We start from the raw sequence: 24,371 nt of genomic DNA on the forward strand, positions 1-24,371 counted from the left end.
GCAAGAATGCATGCACGCTTTTTCCAGTTATTTAGACAACCCCTCGCATTGCGAAAGTGGAGGCGGCTCAAAGTCGACCCCGATACTGCCGAAGTCTGGAGCTGACCATTAGCAGGAAAGAAGTTGCGGCTTAAGTGACTGCCTTTTTGGTTGTTTTACTTTTTTGCGTTTCCAAGGTCACCGAATCGAGAGTCGAAGCCTGGGGCTTCTTTTTAGTTGTGAGTTAATTTTTTCCTCCTGGAAGATGGCGGCCATACAGAGTCAAAGCGTAGGTGCCTACGTGTTCTTGTTGCGCTTTTTGGTGTTTCGTTTTTTTGACGCCGACGCTGTGGCGCCGCGAGTGCTCGCTCGCTAGCGCCCGAGGGCTTTAAAAGGGGGCCGTATGGAAACGAACTTCAGTCCGCTCGTCGGTGGAAACGCTGCCGCCGCGAACTCCCGGGTCTCCGAGCCGCCGCACCGCATCCTCGAAACCGCAAGCTGCCCTGGACGGACGTCGCCTTCGGGGGCCGCACTGACTGCGTGTTTGGGATGGACTGTAGCCGCGCTTCCCGGTTCACTGTATGTTTGTTCACCTTCCGACTTTTGATCGAATGTATCTAATTGGCCTCTCACTTGTGTTCTGACCTGTGTAGAAATATTCAATGTATAACTTAATTCAGTGTGTTTACTGCTATGTGCTTTCCGCAATTGTTTTGTAGAATGTAAATTATGTGTCTGTGAAAGCTGCCGCATTGTTCAATCGAAACTATAAACGTTGTTTTGTTGTTGTTACCTCTTAACACGCCTCGGTCTCAGTCTCTACGTTTGCTTACCGGCTACGCCGGGCATCAAACGGCCACCCCCTCATTGTCCGGACTCGGTGATGATGTCGACTAGTCACCGAACCCGTGACAGTCATCTATGGTTCCTGGACCCATTCAACGACGAAAGTATAGTAGTGCACGTGCGCAAAGAATGTGTGAGCCGCGCTGTCTGCTACCTGGTTCTGCCTGCACGTGGTAGCCGCACACAAGGTGAGGCCGACTCGGCGGGCGACGCACACCGCATTACCGGCACGGCCAGCAAGGCATTCAAACTCTTCAAATCGCTACCGCTAGTTCATCCACATTAGCTTCACTTTCGACGCTGTCACTCTCCCCCGCTTCCATTGGGGATGCTTCTCCCAGCCGGCTCACACACAGGCAATGACTGACCATTGGCGCGTGTTTGGCCGCCAGTTATTTGCAGTTTCAATGGCGCCTTTTAAGGCGGAAGCCTTTAATGCCTCATCGTTGTAAGCAGGAGTTGTACACAGAAATTCCAAGCTTTTCAATTGGTCGAAACGGTCGTGACGTCACAGTGGGCGAATTTCAAACGGGGCCAACTGTACCTTGGCTAGTAACCATGCAACCAATTGAAGGGATCGTATAGTGATGTTCCAACTAAGTGGAACTGAGTTTAGTTCATTGCTTAATTAACCGATTAGCCTAATTAAGTTTTCTAGTCAGACCAGATAAATAAATAAAACCGAGAAGGAATTTGGTCAAGTTCGGGAATCGAACCAGGGTCTCCGGAGTGTGAGACGAGCACGCAACCACTCCGCCATACCAGCTCGATGGTTTGGAATGAACAAAGGCGCGTCTAGTGAATACAGTGTCTTCATTCACTCCCATCTTCCTTCCTTCCCTTAAGGGGGGACCCTGGTCTTTGAAAAAAAAATTTTATTAATGAAGTCACAGTTATGAAATTTCCAGGCCACATGTAGTTTTGTGCATTGATTCTGGATATGTCATTTAATTTTGTGTGAAACAATTCCTTGAGCACTTGTGCAATTTTTATGCAAGTATTTTGGGAAAAGTATTGCAGAAAATTTGCTGCAGGAAACTCGCTGAAATGCATGCCATTGGGTTCTCTTGACACCAAGGAATGCAATAAGGGTAAAATTGTCTTCCTGGCTATCATAAAACTTAAGTTATAGAGTTTTGAAGTTGTCGCTTCAGAAATGAGAAGAAAAGTGTGTATTCCTGTTTCTGAAGTGGCAGCTTCAGTACCCTATGACTCAAGTTCTATGATAGCCAGGATGATAATTTTACCCTTATTGCATTCCTTGGTGTCAAGAGAACCCAATGGCATGCATTTCAGCGAGTTTCCTGCAGCAAATTTTCTTATATGCTCTCTCCAAAAGACTTGCATAAAAATTGCACAAGTGCTCAAGGAATTGTTTTACACGAAATTAAATGACATATCTAAAATCAGCACACAAAAATACATGTGGCCTGAAAATTTCATTGCTATATCTAGATCAATAAAATTTTCTTTTCAAGACCAGGGTCCCCCCTTAAGGCAAGGTTCAAGTGTCCACCGAGATATGCGAGACAGATACATTTCCTTTCCTCAAAAACCAATTTACCGACGAGCAAGGCGTACAGCCGAACAGGCGATGGCGTTCTGTGGATTCCCTGGCAGCATTGCAAGATGCTGTCGCGTTCTACACTCAGAGGCGAAGCTTAACATCGTAACCACACATAAGTGACACTAGCAGCAACACCATGCTGAAGGCTTTCGCCTCTCCGTGCTTTAGGTCAACAAAGCGCCCCCTGAATTTTTTGTTGCTTTTCTGTGTTGACATGTTCTGTCTCGGCGGAGTCTTGGGGGCTCGGAGGCGCTCTTCAAACTCCGCGCTTACCGGTTGCGCGGATTTTTCTACTGCGGAGCCCAATTAACGGCCACCTCTTCATTCGTTCTACCTGACTTACGTCACTACGCTTGTTCGTTGTATCTGAGACGAATTGCCATTGTGTTGGTTTCTGTTCTGATGTTTTGTTTTGTACCTAGTTTTATATAGGCTGGCCCAGAGCAATAAAACACAGTTGTTAGTCAGCGCTTGTGTTTGCGTCCTTCTCGTCTCGCTGCAAATTTCCAGAATTGCCATTGCCTTAATGCATATTTTGACGGTAGCGCCGCACTCGTTTGTAATAAGCGAGCGTTCGTTACATCTGCGGTCGTCGTAAGTGGGCTCGACTGTATTCAGTTTCACGAGCTGTAACATTTTTTATTGGTAACAGACATCTAGGGAAGCAGGTTGGCCATTTGTTTATTTCCTGCAGGAAGTTGATATGTAAAATTCAATGCCAAAGTCATATAACTTTTACATTTTATTTACATTCTAAAAAATATTTATACCGTCGAAAAATATACGATCTAAATCACATGGAAAGCCAGAATCTGTGCAAATGTCATTAATATATTCCTGGAGCGTTCTAAAAATTACGATTTTTTTAGTCGATTATTCAGCAATGGCTGGTTTCACATCTTTTCGAAACATTCAAACTGAGCTTACCAGACAAATAAATTTCTTTTCAGCAAAAATATTTTAGGCTTAGATTATGGCGGTTGCGATGTTTCCACGAATTCCTTTTTTTTTTTATAAACCGGAGATGTTTGAGAGTGCAACGTCTGGGACGCTTGGGGCGGAGTGACACTACGCTGAAATGAATAGTTGTGGGAGACAAAACGTGTTGCTCAGTTTAGACCGAGTGGTTTTGACTATAACCGTTTCTTTATCAAAGGTACCCGTTACTAGGTACCAAAGGTACCGTTACTAGTAATGAATAACATATACAGTTGTGTGATGTAAGACGTGAAATGGGACCCCAGTTTCGCATTACTAGTATAGCCCGAGTACTTGCTCTATCCAAGTTACTGTTAATGGGATTCTACTCGACTTGCCCCTTGTGGGTTTGGAGTGGTGGGTCATCCTTATCGACATTCACAGTACGCAAGAGACACACGCATAGAAGAAATGAGTTATACTCTCTCCTGTGCTACGGATGGCCCCAGGGTTTCTCCAGTGACCACCAACTGAAAGAGCACTGACCTTGAGGAAGACATCCAGGTCGATGACCCCCTTGCGCAGTGCCTCCCCCAGATAGTAGATGGCGTCCTCCGTGGCATTCTCCTCAGCAAAGGCATTGACCAGCCTGCACACAGAGAACATGGCAGATGATCCCTTCGAAAATGGCAGCGAGATGAAATATACTTCAACTCAGTGGACTGAGGCTCCAACTCCCTGGATGTCTTCTTTTCTGCGGATGCACGGTCATCCACAAGCCTGCCTAGAGTGCTCTGCTGTGGGTTTACGACAGTCACCACTGCCGGGCGGACCTTATATACCGTATAAACGCGTGTAAGGGCCACACTTTTTTTCCAGACTCGAGGGCCAATTTTCATGGTGCGGCCCATATATGCGATGTGCGATTTTTTTTTTCAAGTAAAAACATGCCAATCAGGGAATGAGCGGCATTTATTCTACGTTCAATCATCACTCGTGGAGTATTTTGACTCTTGACCTGGTGCTGTGATCTGGTGCACGCTCATCCAAAGAAGCCGCGCAGCATATCAGCTGTCAACGCATAGCTGTTATTCCGCACTTCCATCCCATAGGCAGAGCAGCTCTTCTTCCAGTTCGGGAAACTCACACGGCTTGCCTCGGAAAGCGCAGTTTTTGCAGCTTGTGCTTCTCAATGCATCTTTTTGGTTGCACCATTGTCAGACGCACTTCTCGGCCGCATCAAATTTCCTGCCCACTGCACGCTTGCCGTGTTCGAGAGAAAACTCCCAGCCATGTAGCTACTATTAAGGCATCGTGCTCCATCGTGCTAAAACTGCAACGCTCGGCGGCAGCACGCAAAAGCTACAACCATCACTACTACGGTGAATACACTAACACGCCACAAAAGCAAAAGGCTGGAGCTCACGATATTGATGCCGACGTGGATAGCAGGAGAATGCAGCGAAGGAACAAGTTGATGATGATGATGATGATGAGCCGCGGCCTCAGGTGCCCTCTATGGACGGCACTTGGAAGCTCCTGTGTGCATGCATGGCCTCCGCGATCAAGCGCACCATTGCTCGCAGCCGGAGCCGATCACGGAGGCCATGGCGCGTGTATTTAGAAGGCTATTCGCTCCTGGGTCATGGAAATTTCGGGGTGCGGCCCTAACACGGATTTATTTTTTTTTAAACATTTTCTTCGGGAAAACGAGCGCAGCCCATACACGGGTGCAGCCCTTACACTTGTTTATACGGTAGTTTCTAAAGACATTAGGAGTTAAACACGATCCACGGAAACGTGTATGCATTATAAGGCCTAGTTTTGAGCCCTAGGCCACTCGCAAATGACACACAAGTGTCTGTACATGTGTGGACAAGGTCTTAGTTGTATGCCAATCAGCACACAGATCCACTCTCGGCTGTACTCGAAGAGGACGGGCTGCTCTCACTTCAAGCCATTTTGTCATAATCAGAGTACAACCATGATTTCAAAATCCTATAACTCACCCTCTATAACACGCAGGGTGATAATTTTACCCTTATTGCATAGTTTGATGTCAAGAGAAACCAATGGCATGCAGTCTAACGAGTTCCCTGCAGCAGAATTTCTTTCAAACTCTCGGCACAAGTTACCCAACATATTGCAAAAGTGCACAAGGACTTGTACATAAAATTAGTTCACATATTTGTAATCAACACGCAAAAATGCATGTTCCCCGAAGATTTCGCAGTTGTGACCCCATTAGTAAAAATTTATTTCTAAGACCCTCTTCCCCCCAACACCTCTAAAAGAAGGTAGCTATACTACTATCATGTTTTGATATCATATTTGAGCCTCCGTTTTCAAGGCCATCTCAGCCAAGCCAGGGACTGAAAATGAGCATACAGAATCATGCCCCGAGCCGACCTATCTGTGCTATATTTGCGGGGCCAATGGTAGTTTTGGCCTATCAGCAGGCAGTAGCAAGCCGCCTGTGTGCATAATCCTGTACATAGAACCAGTAATTTAACAGCTTTGGCAGGTCATCCCAGTGCCACAGGATTGAATGCCAGATGCATCTCACTGACCTGAATGATGCATTTGGTTCTGCACATTTCAAACTACGCGGCTTCACTGCCTACACGACGTGCTAACGCTGGCAGTCTGTTCAACAAGCAATGAAAAACTTCAGCAGTTTGCGAGCACGCGTCACGTTCGAGTACAAAGCTGCGGCCACAGCAACAACACGACCTTTGGTGGTGGATGGCGGTTCATTTGGCCACTCACTGGCATCATCAGTTGCGACGCAAGAACATGCGAGTGTTGGAAGGCGCACTGTTTCATCATCACCGATCTCTGTTAGACCATAACAGTTGCCCTTGAAATACATCGTCACTTGCCTTGCTGTTACATTGCGACATCTTAACCTGGGCACACACCACGATGTCAACATGTTGCGGATCACCCCACACATCATATTTTGGTTGGGTTTGGTATATGGGCTCAGAAAAGCAAGGTTCCAGGCTAGTTGGTAATAGCGTTCAAAAAGAAGAAAGCGCAAAGAAACAGGGACACACGAAGAAAGGACACACACACTCGAGCGCTGACTCACAACTGAAATTTTATTCTGGTGGAAAGACACTTAAAAAGGGAGGGGGGAAGACCAACTCCCTCATGTTTTCTATTTAAGTGTCTTTCCACCAGAATAAAATTTCAGTTGTGAGTCAGCGCTTGTGTGTGTGTCCTTTCTTCGTGTGTCCCTGTTTCTTTGCGCTGTTTCTTCGTTTTGAATTGGTATATGGGGTTTAACATCCCAAAGAGACTCAGGCTATGAGGGGCGCCGTAGTGGAGGGATCCGGAAATTTAGACCACCTGGGGTTCTTTGACGTGCCCTGACATCGCACAGAAGATAAACTTCTAGAATTTCGCCTCCATCGAAATTCGACCGCCGTGGCAGCGGGATCGAACCCACGTTCTTCGGGTCAGAGTTGAAGTTTCTCGGTCATCTGGCGAGTGCCGATGGCGTTAGGCCCGACCGCGAGAAAACTGCTGCTGTCGCCGATTTTTCCGTTTCTACAATCCAGAAAAGTGTGAAATGCTCTGAGTAGCAAGTGTAACTGGGTCAGTGGACTGCTCAATCGTCATCACCATCATCATCAGCAACCTGACTACGTCCACTGCAGGGCAGAGGCCTCTCCCATGTCTCCCCAATCAACCCTGTCCTTCTTCGCCAGCTGCGGCCACCGTATCCCCACAAACTTCTCAATCTCATCCGCCCACCTAACTTTCTGCCGTCCCCTGCTACGTTTGCTTTCTCTTGGAATCCACTCCGTTACCCTTAAGGACCAGCGGTTATCTTGCCTTCGCATTACATGCCCTGCCCAAGCCCATTTCTTCCTCTTGATTTCAACTAAGATGTCATTAACCCGCGTTTGTTCCCTCACCCACTCCGCCCTCTTCCGATCTCTTAACGTTACACCTATCATTTTCCTTTCCATAGCTCGTTGCGTTGTCCTTAACTTAAGCTGAACCCTCTTTGTTAGCCTCCACGTTTCTGCCCCACAGGTGAGTACCGGTAGGATACAGCTGTTGTATACTTTTCTCTTCAGGAATATTGGTGAACTGCCACCCACGATCTGAGAGAACCTGCCATATGCGCTCCACCCAATTCTTATTCTTCTAGTTATTTCCCTCTCATGATCCGGATGTGCGGTCACTACCTGCCCTAAGTAGACATATTCTCTTACTACTTCCAGCCTCTACCGCCAGCCATATTTCTTCCCCCCCCCCCCCCCCCCACCATGGTACTCACTGCTTGTAGAGGGGGGCGGTGGTGACCACTGCCTCGTCCACGTTGATGGCCCCCTGGCTCTCCATCTTGCGGATGAGCTCCTTGAGCTCCTCGTTCCGCTCACGCAGGTTCTGCAGGTTGGCCTCCAGCTCCGCCTGCGTGTTGTCACCACGCCCCGCTCACATCCCGCCTGGGTCTCCTCTTTTTCTCACTCTTCAAGCAGCCATGCGTACACACCCTAGTTTTTCATGCCAAGCCAAACACATCTTTAAACAATCTCTGAAACAGTGGCTGTCAAGGAGACAACAACATGTGCGTGCCATGCACTCAGCCTCGTGTCACAAATGTGCCCTCATCCATTATCAAAAATTTCAATTAAAAAAAGAACCAATAAGGCAGTACATTTGCTTCCCCACTCAAACAGTGAAAGTTTGTGAATCTGAAGTTGAAGTGACCAGAAAGAAAATTTTGAACTAACGAATGACCTAAAAGAAGCTGTCACAAACTGCTTGCTTAGTTTGACTTAAGGCGGTTTTAACGTCCCAAAGCGGCTCATGCTATGAGGGACGCCGTAGTGAAGGGCTCCAGAAATTTCGACCACCTGGGGTTCTTCAACGTGCACTGACATCGCACAGCACACGGGCCTCTAGAATTTCTCCTCCAAAGAAATTCGACTGCCACGGCCGGGACAAACTGCTTGCAAATGGTAAATTTATTTGGTGAGTGGCCGGGCAATGGGTCCCAGATTTTGAGATGAGAACCGCATCGCAATGAATACTTTTCATGTTTCCATGAAAACTACATTACGTGCACACTGCGGGCAGTGTTAAAACAGGACTGCTTTGGAATCTAACGACCGCCTGCATCCTTCACGGTGTGATGCAGTGGAATTTACCACATCGCACCCGTCACAAGTGGCACTGTTGAGCAGAGGAGGCTTGACCGCACAAACAGCACGCGACGAGAACTCAGTTTTGATGCACTGGTGGAAGAACAGAACCACATGGACGCAAGTGAAGGAAATAGCACAGAAGCCGCAATAAAAGAGAACGGGTGGGGAGAAAACCCTCAGAAATCCACCAATCACAGTCAGAAATGGTGCCTATAGCTGGGTTTAGTTGGTTGGCTCATCAAGCCACTGTCGCTGCAGGCTGGCACGACGCTCAGAAAGCAAAACCGAAACCAAGCGGTCCGACTGTTTGGCTGCCCGTTCGTCGTCACACCTGCTGCTGTGCACAAGTCAGAGCTGTGCGAGCAACTACGCAGCTTGAAATTCAGGTTTTGAGTAAGGCTGTGTCGACGATCTCTTGCCGCACCGTTCATATCCGGATATGGCCTCCCTTCGAGAGCGCGCTCGAATTAATTGATGCGAGACCCGTCCGTAGCGTATGGTCTGACACCATAGTCTTACATAGGTGCTGGCTGGGACCGAGCTGGCAGTTGGAATTATCTAGATTAAAACCAGTGTGCACTACATGTGTGAGTGAAGGCTCAAACCCCCTTAGGTTAGGTTAGGATAGGTTAGGTGAGGCTAGGCTAAGCTAGGTTAGGTTAGGATAGGTTAGGTGAGGCTAGGCTAAGCTAGGTTAGGTTGACCCTCCAGGCCTGAAAGGTGGCTCCTCTGCAATACCCTCTGGTCGGTGCACGTCTGAGCATCCACCTACTAAAAATGCATCTCCACTTACAAGCCTCCACCCAGTAGCGGAACGGAAAAACGGTGGCGAAACCAAATACGCAACAGGAAGGCGATCACTGTAGCCAGCACTGCTGACGTAGATCTGTTGCATCACATCGCACGATGGCCTGGGCATTCCTTTTCCAGGCATTATTTCAAATCGCCTTCCGGTCATTCCACAAAGGGCAGCTGGTCCCCCCTTCCCCGAGTGCTTTGCCAGGACCAGTGTCTCTTCCCCCTTTAAGTACTTTCATTTCATTATGTACTTTTCACAGAATTTATCATAATCCTCACCTTAAAGAGAAGTTATTAAAAAGACCACCCTATATTTCAGCACACATTGATCACCGCCACAAAGTTTGGATCCCTCCTTGTCGTACAAGATGTTTTCACGATTCATTCATACCCAGAACTTGTGTCAGCTGGAATCACCTTCCCCACAATATTGCTGTAATTACTGACACTGCTGCATTTCGTAATGCTGTCATTAATTTTATATAAGTATGTGTCTATAACTTTGTTAATTTATTAGCTGCTGTTTTCTTTTGTGTTTTGTTTTGTGAAATGCTGCCTTTTGTTAATTCTGTTATTGATTTTGTACCAGTGTGTGCTGTAACTGTATTCAATTTTTCTAGCTGCTGTTTTGTTTTTGGTACTTGCATGTTATTCCCACTCCCCTCTGTAACGCCTAACGGCCCTGAGGGTAAATAAATAAATAAATAAATCAGAGGGTGTTTAAGGGGGGACACTGGTCTTAGACCTATTTTCCTTATTTTTAGTCTAGTCCTAATGAAACTATACCACCTTGCTCAGTCTATTATACTGATTTCAACAATGAAATGAGATGGTTCCCAAGATAATTAATTTTAATTAGTCATCCATTAGTACCTCGGTGCGAAAAAAAACTGCTCAATAAAAAATCATTTTTAATCCATAGCTCCATAGTACAGTGAGTAAAGAGTGCAATAATCAAACCATTTTTCCATTTTACCCTCATTAGTAATTTTACAGCACTTGGAATATCAATATTCAAGGCGTGAATGTAATGCATCGATAAACTTTGTGAAATTATAAATTTTTGAAGTGCGATTGAACAGACCTGCTTCGATTACTGCACACACTGTGCCTTCAGCTTCCCTCAGCAAACATTGTGACATCTCTGTCTGTCCTAGATGTTGAGATATCGACACACTAAGACAGCCAGAGGTCCAAAATTTTCATGCCATTAAGTTGTCTGCTCCTGCATAAATTCAGCCCACACGGTGATCTGAATTTAATATTATGGTGAAAATGATGACTTCTTGAAGGAAAAAAATTGGCACAGTTGGTAAATAATAGCTGTAGATTCCATAAATGTCATTTTTTGACAATTGATTTTTCTGTCATTTTTTGGTCTCAAAGACCAGTGTCCCCCCTTAAGGCGGATGCCTCCAGCACGATGGCATAGCTGTCCCTTTCTGCGTCCTCCTCACACACACACTGACCAGAGGCTGTGTTGGCCTTAGAAGCATAAGACAGCGCAGCAGACGCAACCAAGAAGAGAGGACGCAAACACAGATGCAAAGCCTTCGGGCGGTCGACGTCGGGTTGGTTTTCTCTGCCCCAAACAAACTGGGAAAACTCTGCAAGCTGGTCAACTGAGCAGATACGTTGCCAAAACAGTGTGGGAAGAAATGTGAAAAAGCTTTCGTTGACTGCCCAAGGGAAGTCGTCCACGATATCCCATTATCGTGTGCACCGTCATACATTGGACAAACTGGGCGCTGCTTGAATGACAGGCTCAGAGAGCATAATAGAGATATTAAAGACGGCACGAGAAAGAACTTGCCTGAACACGTGACCACTTGCCAGTTCTTAAACGCTACAAGAACCAGCTTGAATGTGAAATATTTCAAGCGTATGCCAGTCATCAACGAGCAGAGAAGTGTGTCAGTACTCCTTCCATTAACTTGAAAAGAAAAGAAATTAGATTTCTCGATGGCTGATTGCAAAGGAGCTTCTCACCTAGTTTTACAGTTTTCATGTTTTTTATCATGCGGGAAAAAAACAGCACCTGTGTTTGTGCCTTCTCTTCTTGGTCCTGTCTGCTGCGCTGTTTCTATGCAAATAATGTACCCACTAGCCCGGCTTATTCCTCTCTTGGCCTTAGAAGAATGCTCCAGAAGACCCCTTCTGTGTCTCTATGCACAGCCCACGAAGAGAGAGCAGGAGTGGAAGTGTGGCCCCCCCCCCCCACCTGTTCTCGGTCCATGCGGCTGATCATGTCATCCAGCTTGGTCTTGCCCTGGGTCAGCTCATCGTGGGTCCGCTTCAGGACATCCATCTCCGCCTGGTGGAACAACAACAGAAGCACTGTCGTCACACACACCTTCTTCCTCCACACATCTGTGTTACAACTCCGTTATTTACTTATACATGCACACTATTTATTTATTTATTTATTTGCAGATACTGCAGACCATACATATACATGGCCCAGGCAGGAGGGGCATCCGCGGCAAAAACATGAGTACACATATAACAAGCATACAGCTGTTCAGAAACAAATTTCGCACAAAAAATTTATAACGAGCGAAGTACAATTAACAGCGCAAGAATGGACGCTCCAGTTCTTTAACAAAGTCACTGGCTGCGAAAGTGTGCGAAGGCAGGGAATTCCATTCAGTGGTAGTCCTGGGAAAAAAACTATGCTTATAGGTCCAACCCGGGCCAAGGTACAGATATAACAAGCAGTACAAATATAAAAACAGGCCAGTGCGATAAAATAAGCCTATGCACTCATCATCAGCCTGACTACGCCCACTGCAGGGCAAAGGCCTCTCCCGTGTCTCCCCAACTAACCCTGTCCTTCTTTGCCAGTTGCGGCCACTGTATCCCTGCAAACTTCTTAATCTCATCCGCCCACATAACTTTCTGCCACCCCCTGCTACACTTGCCTTCTCTTGGAATCCACTCCGTTACCCTTAAGGACCAGCGGTTATCTTGCCTTCGCATTACATGCCCTGCCCAAGCCCACTTCTTCCTCTTGATTTCAACTAAGATGTCATTAATCCGCGTTTGTTCCCTCACCCACTCCACCCGCTTCCGATCTCTCAACGTTACACCTATCATTTTCCTTTCCACAGCTCGCTGCGTTGTCCTTAACTTAAGCTGAATCCTCTTTGTTAGCCTCCACGTTTCTGCCCCACAGGTGAGTACCGGCAGGATACAGCTGTTGTATACTTTTCTCTATACACTAGTGTTTTAAATATGTGGAAGACAAAATGCAAAACTGCCCTTGGGACTGTGCACTATTCAAGTTGGATGCCATGACAGGAAAACAAAAAAAGGTATCAGAAGCAGTTTTTAAAAAATCTTCACACAGAGACGTGTTTATTATGTTTATTGTGGCTTGAGCGTGTCATTGCTTCATTTTTGTGTTGTTCCTTCTTGACATGAACTAAACCATTTGTGACACAAAAGGCAGTTTTTTTTTCTTTTCGGCCTGTGAGAAAGGGAAGACAAATCTGCTCTGGCATAAAGTCGCATCCGACGGTCAGTATCGGGAGAAAATGAAGTGTAATGCTTGCCTCTGTGCCTGTTCAAGCTTAGAGACCGACTCTTTGTAGTATGGGTGCCACATTACATGTGTACTTAAGCAAGAGTCGCGTTTAGTCTGTGGTGAAAAACCTTATACAAAAAGGGTGACCTGTGGGCCCACAAAAGCTCATTTTAGGATGCACCTGGTATAGCCAAATCTTTTGTTTCCTGTCCCAACAACGCATGTTTTGTCCAGCTAAGGCTTGAAGTTATGGCCCCGGCAAGATGATGTTTATATTCAGTCACACAAGAAAGTAGACGGCCTTGCAAAGCACACACACAGTCCAGCTGTTCATGCTTGTGAGTAACTGCCCTGCAAACTGTCTTGTGCGGGTTCAACGACATCTGCCACTGAGCACACCAATTGGTGCGCTCATGTACAGCTTTGTAATGTTTATCCGTTCCTACTTAGCACCGCCAGCATGCAGCTCTACCACACATTATCTGTGATGCAAGAAGCGACCAGATTTATCTCTACTGATCGCATCCAGGCAGAGACGATTCTACGTTGATCCAGAATGTTTTAGTAACTTTGCATGTTTTATGTCAAAATTTCGCTACCAGCTACGAATTGAGCACGACCAAGAGCAGCGTGCATTATGTTCGACGACCGCCGAGCTCGCCTGTTGCTACGCTGTCACCGAGTCATTCAGTTCTTTGCGGGTGCAAGTCAGACTGAATAAACAGTTTTGATTAGAAGCCATTTAGACTGTCTTCCTGCTCTATGGACTGCAGTCCCCACTATGTGACAATATCACCACAAAGCACTGTTCGGGAGTTTGCAACTAGGCATCGGAAGGATGGAAAAGCAGGCAGTGTAACTGTGGCCATTCACAACTTCTGTTTTTCAGCACAAACGGTCATGAAACTTTTGCAAGTGCACCAGCGAGTCAAGGTGGCACTACTGTTTTGGTCACATGCCTTTCGTGACTTCAGGGGGGACCCTGGTCTTGAAAAGAAAATTTTATTAATCTAGTCATAGTTATGGAATTTTCAGGGCACATGTACTTTTGTGTGCTAATTCTAGATATTGCATTTAATTTCATGTAAAACAATTCCTTGAGCACTTATGCACTCTTTATGCAAGTATTTTGCGAGGAGTTTAAAAAAAAATTTGCTGCGGGAAACTCGCTGAAATGTATGCGATTGGGTTCGCTTGATACCAAGGAATGCAATGAGGGTTTTAAAATTATCATCCTGGCTATCATAGAACTTGAGTTATTGGGTACAGAAGCTGCCACTTCAGAAGCAGGAATGCACACTTTTCTTCTAATTTCTGAAGCGGCAACTTCAAAACCCTATAACTTAAGTTCTATGATAGGCAGGATGATAATTTCACCCTTATTGCATTCCTGGGTGTCAAGAGAACCCAATGGCATACATTTCAGCAAGTTTGTGCACGAAAGTTTTTTCAAAGCTCTTCCCAAAATACATGCATAAAGATGACATAAGTGCTCAAGGAAGTGTCTTACATGAAATTAAATGACATGTCTAGAATTGGCACACAGAAATACACGTTCCCTGAAGATTTCTTAACTGCGACTTCATTAATAACATTTTCTTTTTTTCAAGACTGGGCTGCCCCCTTCAGTGTGGTCCTCTGTTGCGCAAGTTTGAATGCACTGAATGACGTCCGTCCTTTCAGTTTTGAAGGCAAAGAAGCAGCCTTCCGATAAGTTTCATATTTTAGAACAGGTGTACCTCTCAGGAGAAAAAAAAAAAAAGCAGACAGTGATGATGATGGAACAATGAAACAGGGCAATCTCACTACCCAACTGCTCACTGGTCCTCACCTGTGCCCCCGACAGGGTCTCCTTGAGGCGCGCCCTGACCTTCTCCTCGACGGCCGTCAGCAGGGAGGCCCGGATGTGCTCCTGGGTGATGGTGCCCGTCTGGGAGGACGCCTGCTGCTGCTGCTGCAACACGGGGGGGGGGGGGGGGGGACTCCTGTATTCCTTCTACAACACACTGTCCGTGCAAGCATGAGGAGGATAGTATACTGCAGAAGCAGAGCTCTATTTGCGGCTACTGAAAACCACACCACTCGAGGAGAGGCTCAGAAATGGCGGACTGCTGAGCACGCTCCGAAGCCAAAACTCAGAACCACCTCCACTCAGCACTTCGTGTTCTGCCTGAAGCTGCCTACGATTCAAATACTGCAGCACTGATAAATCACATTACCAAGAAGCGTAATCAGCAAATTTTTTTGGCCATACTTTTCTAGCTTACCCCTTTGAAGTCAAGAGTTTGCCGAAACGTCATCTGGTCAGGTAGAGGCATAATAAAAACATAGGGTCACTGACCAAGTCAAAATTTTTAATGAAACGTATTGACGTTTCGGAACAAGGAAGCTGTAGGGCTTCCGAAACGTCAATACGTTTCATTAAAAATTTTGACTTGGTCAGTGACCCTATGTTTTTATTAAGCTTACCTCTTTCAGGCGCAATTTTTTGTTTCAACTGAAATCAATTGTTTTTTACACCTAGGTAGTATATTCAGGACTCAAGAAAGGGAATATCTTAGTTTTGGAGCATGAAAGAGCAGCAGGTCAGTTCTTACAACAATGTGGAGAATTCCGCACAGAGTGTCAGATTTGTTATAAATACAGTCAAATCTCGATATAACGAATTTCAAGGGACCACCGAAAATCATTCGTTATTTTGAAATATCGTTAAAGTGAAAATCGCATAGAGTAGCGCCAATAATTAGAGATCACCTACCTCAGCTCTACAGCAGCGGGTATGCTGGGAAATAGTCATTTCCGGCCAATAAATACACACGGTTGAACACATAGCATTTATTTGAAAAAATCGGTGATCTTTTTCTGCTTCGTGGAGCACAAACGGTGCAAGACAAACGACTCGATGTCGTCGACTTTCTTGTGTACCGCTTCGGGCACACTGGCGGAAGCTCCAAGGAAGATGCGCACCTTCCCAATGGCACTCAAGACATCGGAGCTTGAGACGCAGTTGTCCGGGCGATCAGCGATCTCCGCCTCCACGTCGTCACTGCCATCGTCCGGCTCGCGAACGCTGCTCACGATGTCCTCGGTTGGGAGCTCCGTCGCCGTCCACGCAGCCTCCGCGTCGCACTCGACGTAATCGTCAAACGTCACCGAAGGGTCTATGGAGAGCTTTTCTTGCGCCTCCTCCCACAACTCGCTTGTGTTGTCATCGTCTTCGCATTCACGATCCTGCGGATGGGCTGGCGCTTCCTTCAGTAAACCTGCCTTCCTCCAGCAGTTTCGAATGGTGATAGGACTGACCTTCCACCACGACCCGGTGAGCATCTCCGCGGCCTGCTTGACGTTTATTGTGGTTGGCTGGTTCATTCGAAGCTTAATCAGCAGCCGTTGAACTAGGCGCCTTCGAAATTCTCCCTTCACGCTCTTGATTATCCCCTGGTCCAGAGGCTGGAGTAGTGAAGTGCAATTCGGGGGCAGGAGCTCGAGGCGCACATTCATCAAGCGAATGTTCACAAGATGCGCCGAGCAGTTGTCAACAATCATCAGGATTTTCCTGCCTTCCTTCTTCATTTCGCTGCCGACCTTGAGGAGCCACTCAGAGAATATATCGCACGTCATCCAAGCACGGCTGTTGGCTCGGTAGTCACACGGCAGCGACACTACATTCTTCATGCAACGAGGTTTTAAAGACTTCCCGATGACGAGAGGCCTGAGCTTCTTCGTGCCAGTTGCATTACAGGCAAACAGCACGGAAATGCGAACCTTCGATTTCTTCCCGCCTTTGCACTTCATTCCCTTAAAATGCATCGTTTTCTCCGGGAGGAGCTGATAGAGGCACGCGGTCTCATCGGCGTTAAAAATATCATCCTCGGAGTAAGACTGCACGACTTCTTGAAAGTGGCCGTTCGTCCACGCAGCGGCACCCTCCGCTGCTTTTTCTTCTCCGGAGGCCGTCTGCCAGGTGATCCCGCTTCTCTGATGAAAACGGTAGAGCCACCCGGCACCTGCTTCAAAACCAGCGACTTCAAGCACTGCGGCGAATTCCCGCGCTTTTTCCTGTAGCATTGGCCCAGACACTGGCACACCTTGCAATCGGGCATCCTTGAACCACGTCAGCACTGCTTGATCCACGTTCTGAAAATTCCCCAGCCGCAGCCGTTTCCTGCTTGGAGCAAGCTGAGACCCCCGGTGAAGCTCAGCTATTTTCACACGATCCTTCAAGATGGTCGCAATGGTCGACGGCGCCACTCCAAGCTCCTTGCTGATGTCGATCTGCCTTTTCCCGGCATCAATGTCCCGAAGAATGGCGACTTTATCCTGCAGCGAAAACTGCTTTCGCTTCTTTTCGGTGGGCACCGCAAAATTCATCATCGTCCGAGGGGCAGAGTGATCGCGCGGCAGCCGAATATCAACACGTCCTCAACAAACAGAAAGACAATGGCACGGGCGCTCCGCAGGCTCAGGTTAGTGTGCAAGAAAAAGCAGGCCTAGTTACGCATGCAACCCACCTGCATGTTTGGATTTGGCTAGTTTCCCCGGACGCGGCCTCCGAGATTGACTACTGCCGGAGCTGATCGCGGAGGCCACGCATTGTATTGCTCGCATTCCCGCGATCGGTTCCGAACTTGCCGCTTCCCTTTCTGCGGTGGATGTAAATTCGTAGTAATGACGTATTTAACTTGAGTGAAAGCGATAAAATTGCAGTCGTTATTCTGAATTATTCGGTATTTTGAAATTCGTAGTACTGAAAAATTTTTACATTGAAAGCATACGCCTTCGGAAGGGGATTTTCGAAATGTTTGTAATTCTGAAAAAATCGTTAATCTGAGGTTCGCTGTAACGAGATTTGACTGTAGTAACATCGAAATGTTCTTCTGTGTCAGGTAAACACCCAAGGGATGGTGGAATCGCTTTGTGTTTAGAAGATGCACATTAAGCTCGAAACTGAGCAAAACCCATCGATGTTTTCACTCGCTGCAAAATCTGTCTGCACAGAAATGGCGGACAAAATGCTACCTAGCTCACTCTTAAGTCAAATATTACTTACTGCATTCACTACATGGTACAAAAAAGCAACTCATTTGCAACAACAAGAAGGGTGCTCAATTTGACTGAAATGATGAAATCACTCCTAGGTGCTCCAGTTCCTCAGAAATAGCTGCAAGTTTGCGGCTCACACAATTGTGTACAAAGCGCCTGAAAGGGTTATCAGAGCTCCACCTCCACTGAAAGTGGTGTCCTTATTGCTAAAAGGTGGTAATCTGTCCAGAGAGCACAGGGCACAAAACTGAGCTAGTTGGTATACATTCATTGTGAAAAATCCAGGTGCTAACAAAACGACACAGAGGGGACAGAGTGCTTACTTGCCACTACAGAAATTTTTATTCAGAAGCTTCCATATATGCAACAAAGACCACAACAAACCCAGAGTAATCATATGCCGCATGCCGACCGATGTGCAGGAAATTACCTCCAAGTTTTCAATTGCTCTTTCAAAAAACTTATCTCTCTACTAGACAAGCCAACTGAAGGGTCACTAACACATGTATGCCCCGTTTCTGCAATATGATAGGTTTCAACTGCTCCCGTCATTGTCATAACTCCAAACAGTATGGTTCTTTATAGTGGTAACTGCAGCAAGCGCAAAGCGTGTGTTCTTTTTCGTTACCGAGATTGTGTAACGCGGGAGATAGTTGAAGCCTATCATATCGCAGTAACGGGGCACACATGTGTTAGTGACCCTTCAGCTGGCTTGTCTAGCAGAGAGATAGGTTTTTTGAAAGAGCGATTGAAAACAGCGAGGTAATCTTTTCCTGCACATCGGTCGGCATGTGGCGTGTGATTACTCTGGGTTTGTTTTGGCTTTTCTTGTATATATAGAAGCGTCTGAATAAAAATTTCTTGTAGTTGCGAGTAAGCGCTGTGTCCCCTCTGTGTCGTTGTTTGTTAGCGCCTGGAGTTCTCACAATGAAGAGAGCACAAGTTGGATTTTGTCCTCGCAGCCCGCAGAGGAGAGGCAGCAGATACTCACGGTGCTGGCCGGTGGATAAGGGTAGCCCGCAGTGGCCGTGGCGGTGTTGGCAGTTGGGTAGGGCGGGTACGGTGTCGTGCCCATCGCCGGTGGGTACACAGGGTACGGGGGCATTCCTCCGGCCCCCGTGGTGGCCGGGGTGGCACCCGCTGTTGCAGACGCTGCACGCACACCGCGTACATACGTGGTTGGTATGTGTGTGCACCTCTGAGGCACTCATCACCCCATCCCCTTCAGAACACTCCTGGCTAGAGCAGCTTTAGCCACAGTTAGCAAGCCAGCAAGTTCCTATGTTTATAACTTTTTTATCAGGCAGAGCAGAACAGTGGGGCTGAAAACTAACACGCAGAAAACCAAAGTATTATTCAACAGCCTAGCAAGGGAACAGCAGTTCGCCATTGATGGTGTGGTGCTGGAAGTAGCAAGAGAATACTTCTACTTAGGGCAGGTAGTGACCGCAGATCCGGATCATGAGAGGGAAATAACTGGAAGAATAAGAATGGTGTGGAGCGCATATGGCAGGTTCTCTTAGGTCATGAACGGCAGTTTACCAATATCCCTCAAGAGAAAAGTATACAACAGCTGGATCCTACCGGTACTCACCTATGGGGCAGAAACGTGGAGGTGAACAAAGAGAGTTTAGCTTAAGTTAAGAACAACGCAGTGAGCTATGGAAAGAAAAATGATAGGTGTAGGGTTAGGAGATCGGAAGCGGGTAGAGTGGGTGAGAGAACAAACACGCGTTAATGATATCCTGGTCGAAATCAAGAGGAAGAAGTGGGCTTGAGCAGGGCATGTAATGTGAAGGCAAGATAACCGCTGATCCTTGAGGGTAACGGAGTGGATTCCAAGAGAAGGCAAGCGTAGCAGGGGCAGCAGAATGTTACCTTATATTGCTGCGCATAAGTCAACGTTTTTTTTAAAATGTCCTTCAAAAGTTGGGGAGTCAACTTATAATCGGAGTCGACATATATGCGGAGTCTTAAAGTCAGCCTATATGCGGGGTCTAAACTAATTTCGACCGAGTCGCAGATAATATCACGCTCCGTGTGCTCGTAATTTCATAATAGTTGTCAGACACGGTGCGAAAGGGGATCTGTTTAAAAAAACTTGAATTTATTTGAGATATGCACCAAAGGTCTGTTTTAAAACAATAGTAACTTGTTATCGACAAACCTGTTGGGGTCGCCACCTATGAACTTAATAGTGGCGCCCTCTAAGCTGACGCGCAGCTAGGGGGTTTGGAATAAATCACTGCAACCCTGCAAGTTGGTCTTCATGGAAGTCTCGCTTCGAGGACTATGCTGCTGTCTCCGGACTGCGGAACGCTCCGCAAGACGTGCAAGTACGTACGCTTCTGTACTGTATGGGCCCGGAAGCTCGCTCGCAGCTAGACACCTTTTCACTCGCCGCTGCCGAGTTAGCCTCTTACGATGCAGTTGTCAAACGCTTCACGGAGCACTTCGTGCATCCCTGTAATCAGCTCTATGAGTCGTCTCGCTTTCACAAGCGCGTTCAACAACCTGGCGACGCATTTTACGCCCAACTGTTCAAGTTAGTGAAACGTTGCAACTACCCGTCACCGGCGGTGGAAGAACGCTTGGTCCGGGACAGGTTTGTCGTTGGATTGCTCGACACGCGTCTCTCCGATAAGCTTTGCTGCTCCCCGAAGCTAACTCTAAAAGAAGCTTGGACGCAAGCTCGTCAGTCTGAGGACGCGGACAAGGAACGTTCATTTGCACAGGCCACCTCGCAAAGCATGGTCAATATTCATGCTGCGACTCGGAAGTTTTCGCGACGGCCGGTCGACGACAGAACGCGCTCAATGGACGCGAAGTCTGAACGCTATCGTGACACACCGGTCTGTTTCTTCTGCGGCCGCGCATATCATGCACGCTCAGAGTGCCCGGCAAAGAGCTTTATCTGCAACAGCTGCGGCAAGAAAGGTCATTTAGCTGAAGTTTGCCGCTCCAGGAAGTTGAGGCAGGCCAAACTCAAAGCTATCCAAATGCATGCTCTCGAGACGCCAGCTGAAGCCAAGTATGTGGATATCACAGTCGACAACTACACAACTCAGTTCAAAGTAGACTCGGGTGTCAAGGTTTCCGCAGTTCCAAGTGACTTCCTCGGGGTCCCGGCGGAGCTCGCCAAGGTAGACGCTATGTTGACAGGGCCCGGTGGCCAACCTCTGCGTGTACGGGGTTCGTATTTGGCACAGCTATCTTGGCAAGGGAAGACCAGTTCCCAGCGTATTTACGTCATTGAGGCACTTTCAGTACCTTTACTGGGTCTGCCAGCCATCCAAGCTCTTGGAAGTTGTGAAATTTCTGGGTACTGTCAACACTCCTCAGCCAACGCTTCATGCGGAACTGTTCCGTGGCCTCGGCACGCTCAGAGATGAGTACACCATTCGCTTGAAACAAGATGTTGTGCTGTTCTCACTCAGTGCACCTCGACGGATACCAATCCCACTTCTGACACCATGTTGCGTGGGCGTTCCCGTGCTGTTGTGCCGGGAGAAAGAAAAAGAGAGCCAGGCGACCACTCCGCTCCAGGACCAAACACAAAGTGATTTATTCCCAAACCCCCTAGCTGTGCTTCAGCTTAGAGGGCGCCACTATTAAGTTCATAGGTGGCGACCCCAACAAGTACTTTCCTTTTTTTTTCTTTTTTGCTAAAACGTGGGTGGGTATGGCGTGAGTGTTGCCTTTTTCAATCACTTAGCATTGCTTAAGAACTTCTCACAGGTACGATGCACGATGCTCACACAAGCATGTTTAATTAAGCCTCACTAGCCTAACTGGGTAAATGGGGTGCGTCTTATATACAGTGGAACCTCGATTCTACGTCCCCTGGTCATGCGACGACCCGCATTTTACGACAAATTTGTGCGGTCCCGGCAAAACCCCCATAGAGACAATGCATTAAAAACCTCGGTTATACGACGCAAATTTTAGAAGGACCCCGCTTCGTACGACGTCTGGCTCGTACCGTCCGTCAAAAAAGGTCGTCAGCAAACGCAGGCCGGGATGTACCGTATTTTCGCGATTCTAAGCACCCCCCGAATCTAAGCAACCCCCCTATTTTTTTGCGCGGAAGAGAGCGTTGCCGATGACGCCAAGTGCACTTGCTCTCTTTTTCGTCGTGCCTGTGCAGTCGGAGTCCCGAGGAGGCGCGGCCTGCGCGTTGTTGTTGTTGTGACTGAGAGAAGGATAAAAAGGAAATTGCACGGGTCTGCCTACTGGCTCGAGCCGAGCCACCATCGCTGCCTCTTGCAGACAGAGGAGAGTTAAGAGATCAGAGGAAAGATAAAGAGAAAAGATAAGACGCGCGTCGCAGCAACAAATGCGTCCACCGGAGCGGACGCGCTCGCCGAAGCGAGGATATAGCGAGGACAGCGGCGAGGACAGCGGCGTCCACGGCGCTTTTTGTGTTGCTGCGTTCCGACACCACAAGACAGATGGCGGCACAGAACTGTCTGCAGCTATTTTTCTTTTGAATGTTTCCTAAATAAAATGTTTTTTCTCGCGCCCGTTTCATCGGGATTTCGCCGTGAAAAGAAAGGCCCGGGGGTGGGGTCTCACTTTGGGCATCGCGATTGTGAAAAACAGGGGGTGCTTAGAATCGAGTAAATACGGTAGGCACACTTTAGCCAGTCGATAACCGGTGCACCTTAATCTTTCCACCTATCAAGAAAACCGCGCGAGCCGCTGCCCCGCTGCTCACGGCAGCCTCAACGGCCATTTTATCTCTGCCGGCAAAAATGTGCTGCATTTGTGTTCCGAAAAAAAAGAGAAAAGGATGACGATGAAGTTCAGGCGTTAAAAAATAACACGCTTGATTTTCGATTATACGACACCCGGATTATACGACGGTTTCGCGCGGTCCCCTGAACGTCGTATAATCGAGGTTCCACTGTACCAACTTTTTCAATGACAGCCTGCATATATGGCGGGTGCGTCTTATACACCGGAAAATATGGTACTCGGCAATATACGGTAGGTGGGCGGATGAGATTAAGAAGTTTGCGGGGTATACGACAGCCGCAACTGGCAAAGAAGGACAGGGTCAATGGGAGAGACATGGGGGAGGCCTTTGCCCTGCAGTGGGTGTAGTCAGGCTGATGATGATGATGATAAGGATGGAGCCTAGAAGCAGTCCTTGTAGCGTCACCATAACAGATAGACACTCAGGCGCCCCATCAAGAAAAGTGCCCATACTCACGGTAGGGGGTCCATGGGGTGGGCATGGTGGTTCCCCCCGGAGGGTAGGGAGGCATGGCCGCTCCAGATGGTGGGTACGGTGGCTGCCCACCCCCCATGGCCGAAGGGGGCATCACTCCGGCCGTGGGGCGGAAGAAGCCTCCTCCCCCGGAGGCACCTGCACGGAGTACCAAAGGTGCAATGTGACGCCAACACTACGGGCAGGATGCGAAAGCACTAGACAACTGCGCCAGCTGTCTGTCATGAGGAAGGGCTTCACTTAGAGTCCATCTCGCAAGTTGTCTGTAGCGCTGTGGCCATTTGAGCCAATCAGAAAACATGTTCCTCTCCCCTAATGCCACAATGATGGCTCCATCCTAAGGAAGGAAAGAGCACCAGTGTCCTGCTACTGCACGATGGAGACACGGCCAACTCAAAGGATGCCATGCTCATGAGTAGAGGCACACCACTTCGCAACAAGCCTCCACACTTCTATGCACATGCGGATTTTCTCTCCCTAATTTAACCAGCGAACGAAAAGCTCACTGTGCTTTGAAAACACCATCCTGAATGGCCTTTTCAGTAGCTGCAGTAATTGTTTAATAACCACCACACCACTGCAAAACCATTTGAGGGACTGTTTTTGATATTCCTACTAACAACCTGTGAGATTCTTTCTGTTCTCAATGAAGCATGTAAGGCACAGCAAAAGATGCATCTCCCCTGGCTATCACAAATGGTGGCAAAGCCGGTTAAAGAAGGCACTTCCCCCCTTTTCTGTTCAGAGAAGCTCAAGCAAGAGCAACGATTAGTGGAGCCTCCATGATGGGAGTTACCTTGACTCAAGCAACAGCAACAATTAATGCCGCCTCTGTGGTGGGAGTGAGATAAGGGCTTGGAACTGTACCATGGAGCTGCTACGCTGTTTCATTCATCTTTTTTCTTACAGCGGATTTTCACTTTCTCTGTCACAACAGAAGAACCAATTCTGTTGCATTCCCCGCCACTTCTTTGCTCTTGCTCTTGCCCCAACGCCAGAAAGAATGCCGCAGCTTCCTTGGTTTGGCATCATACCGTATAGTGCGGAATATAGGTCGAGGTTTTTTCCGAAAAATATTACCAAAAGGTCACCCCTTGACTTATATACCGGCCTTTGGCACAAACTGAATAGTCGTCTGGCAACATGTGTGAGCCGCGGACATTTTGGCATCCGCATCATTATCGCTTCCATGTTGACGATTCTTTCCTTCCTCTTTGTCAACCGACGCGGCTAAACGTTGACGGCGGTAATCGTTCTTGGCATTGCAACGTATTAATTTCATGACAGCCCGCAAAA

General features: G+C 47.6%; 1 protein-coding gene across 2 annotated transcripts in view; it reads right to left on the minus strand.

Annotated features, from left to right (window-relative positions):
* Positions 1–24,371, minus strand: part of TSG101 (tumor susceptibility gene 101) — a 50,478-nt gene that overhangs the window by 8,631 nt on the left and 17,476 nt on the right. Inside the window, exons 5-10 of one of the 2 annotated variants that reach the window (XM_089562542.1) lie at positions 23,058–23,213; positions 18,834–18,994; positions 14,631–14,750; positions 11,495–11,587; positions 7,605–7,738; positions 3,857–3,959 (exon numbers count right to left, since the gene is read on the minus strand). In XM_089562542.1, the coding sequence (XP_089418668.1) occupies positions 3,857–3,959; positions 7,605–7,738; positions 11,495–11,587; positions 14,631–14,750; positions 18,834–18,994; positions 23,058–23,213 (767 nt within the window). Of the gene's footprint in view, positions 1–3,856; positions 3,960–7,604; positions 7,739–11,494; positions 11,588–14,630; positions 14,754–18,833; positions 18,995–23,057; positions 23,214–24,371 lie in introns of both variants that reach the window. The other variant, XM_089562541.1, reaches the window with a different exon arrangement.

This window comes from Amblyomma mixtum, chromosome 10 (genome assembly GCF_055824585.1).
Source record: "Amblyomma mixtum isolate Tamu chromosome 10, ASM5582458v1, whole genome shotgun sequence".
Taxonomy (NCBI): Eukaryota; Metazoa; Arthropoda; class Arachnida; order Ixodida; family Ixodidae; genus Amblyomma; species Amblyomma mixtum.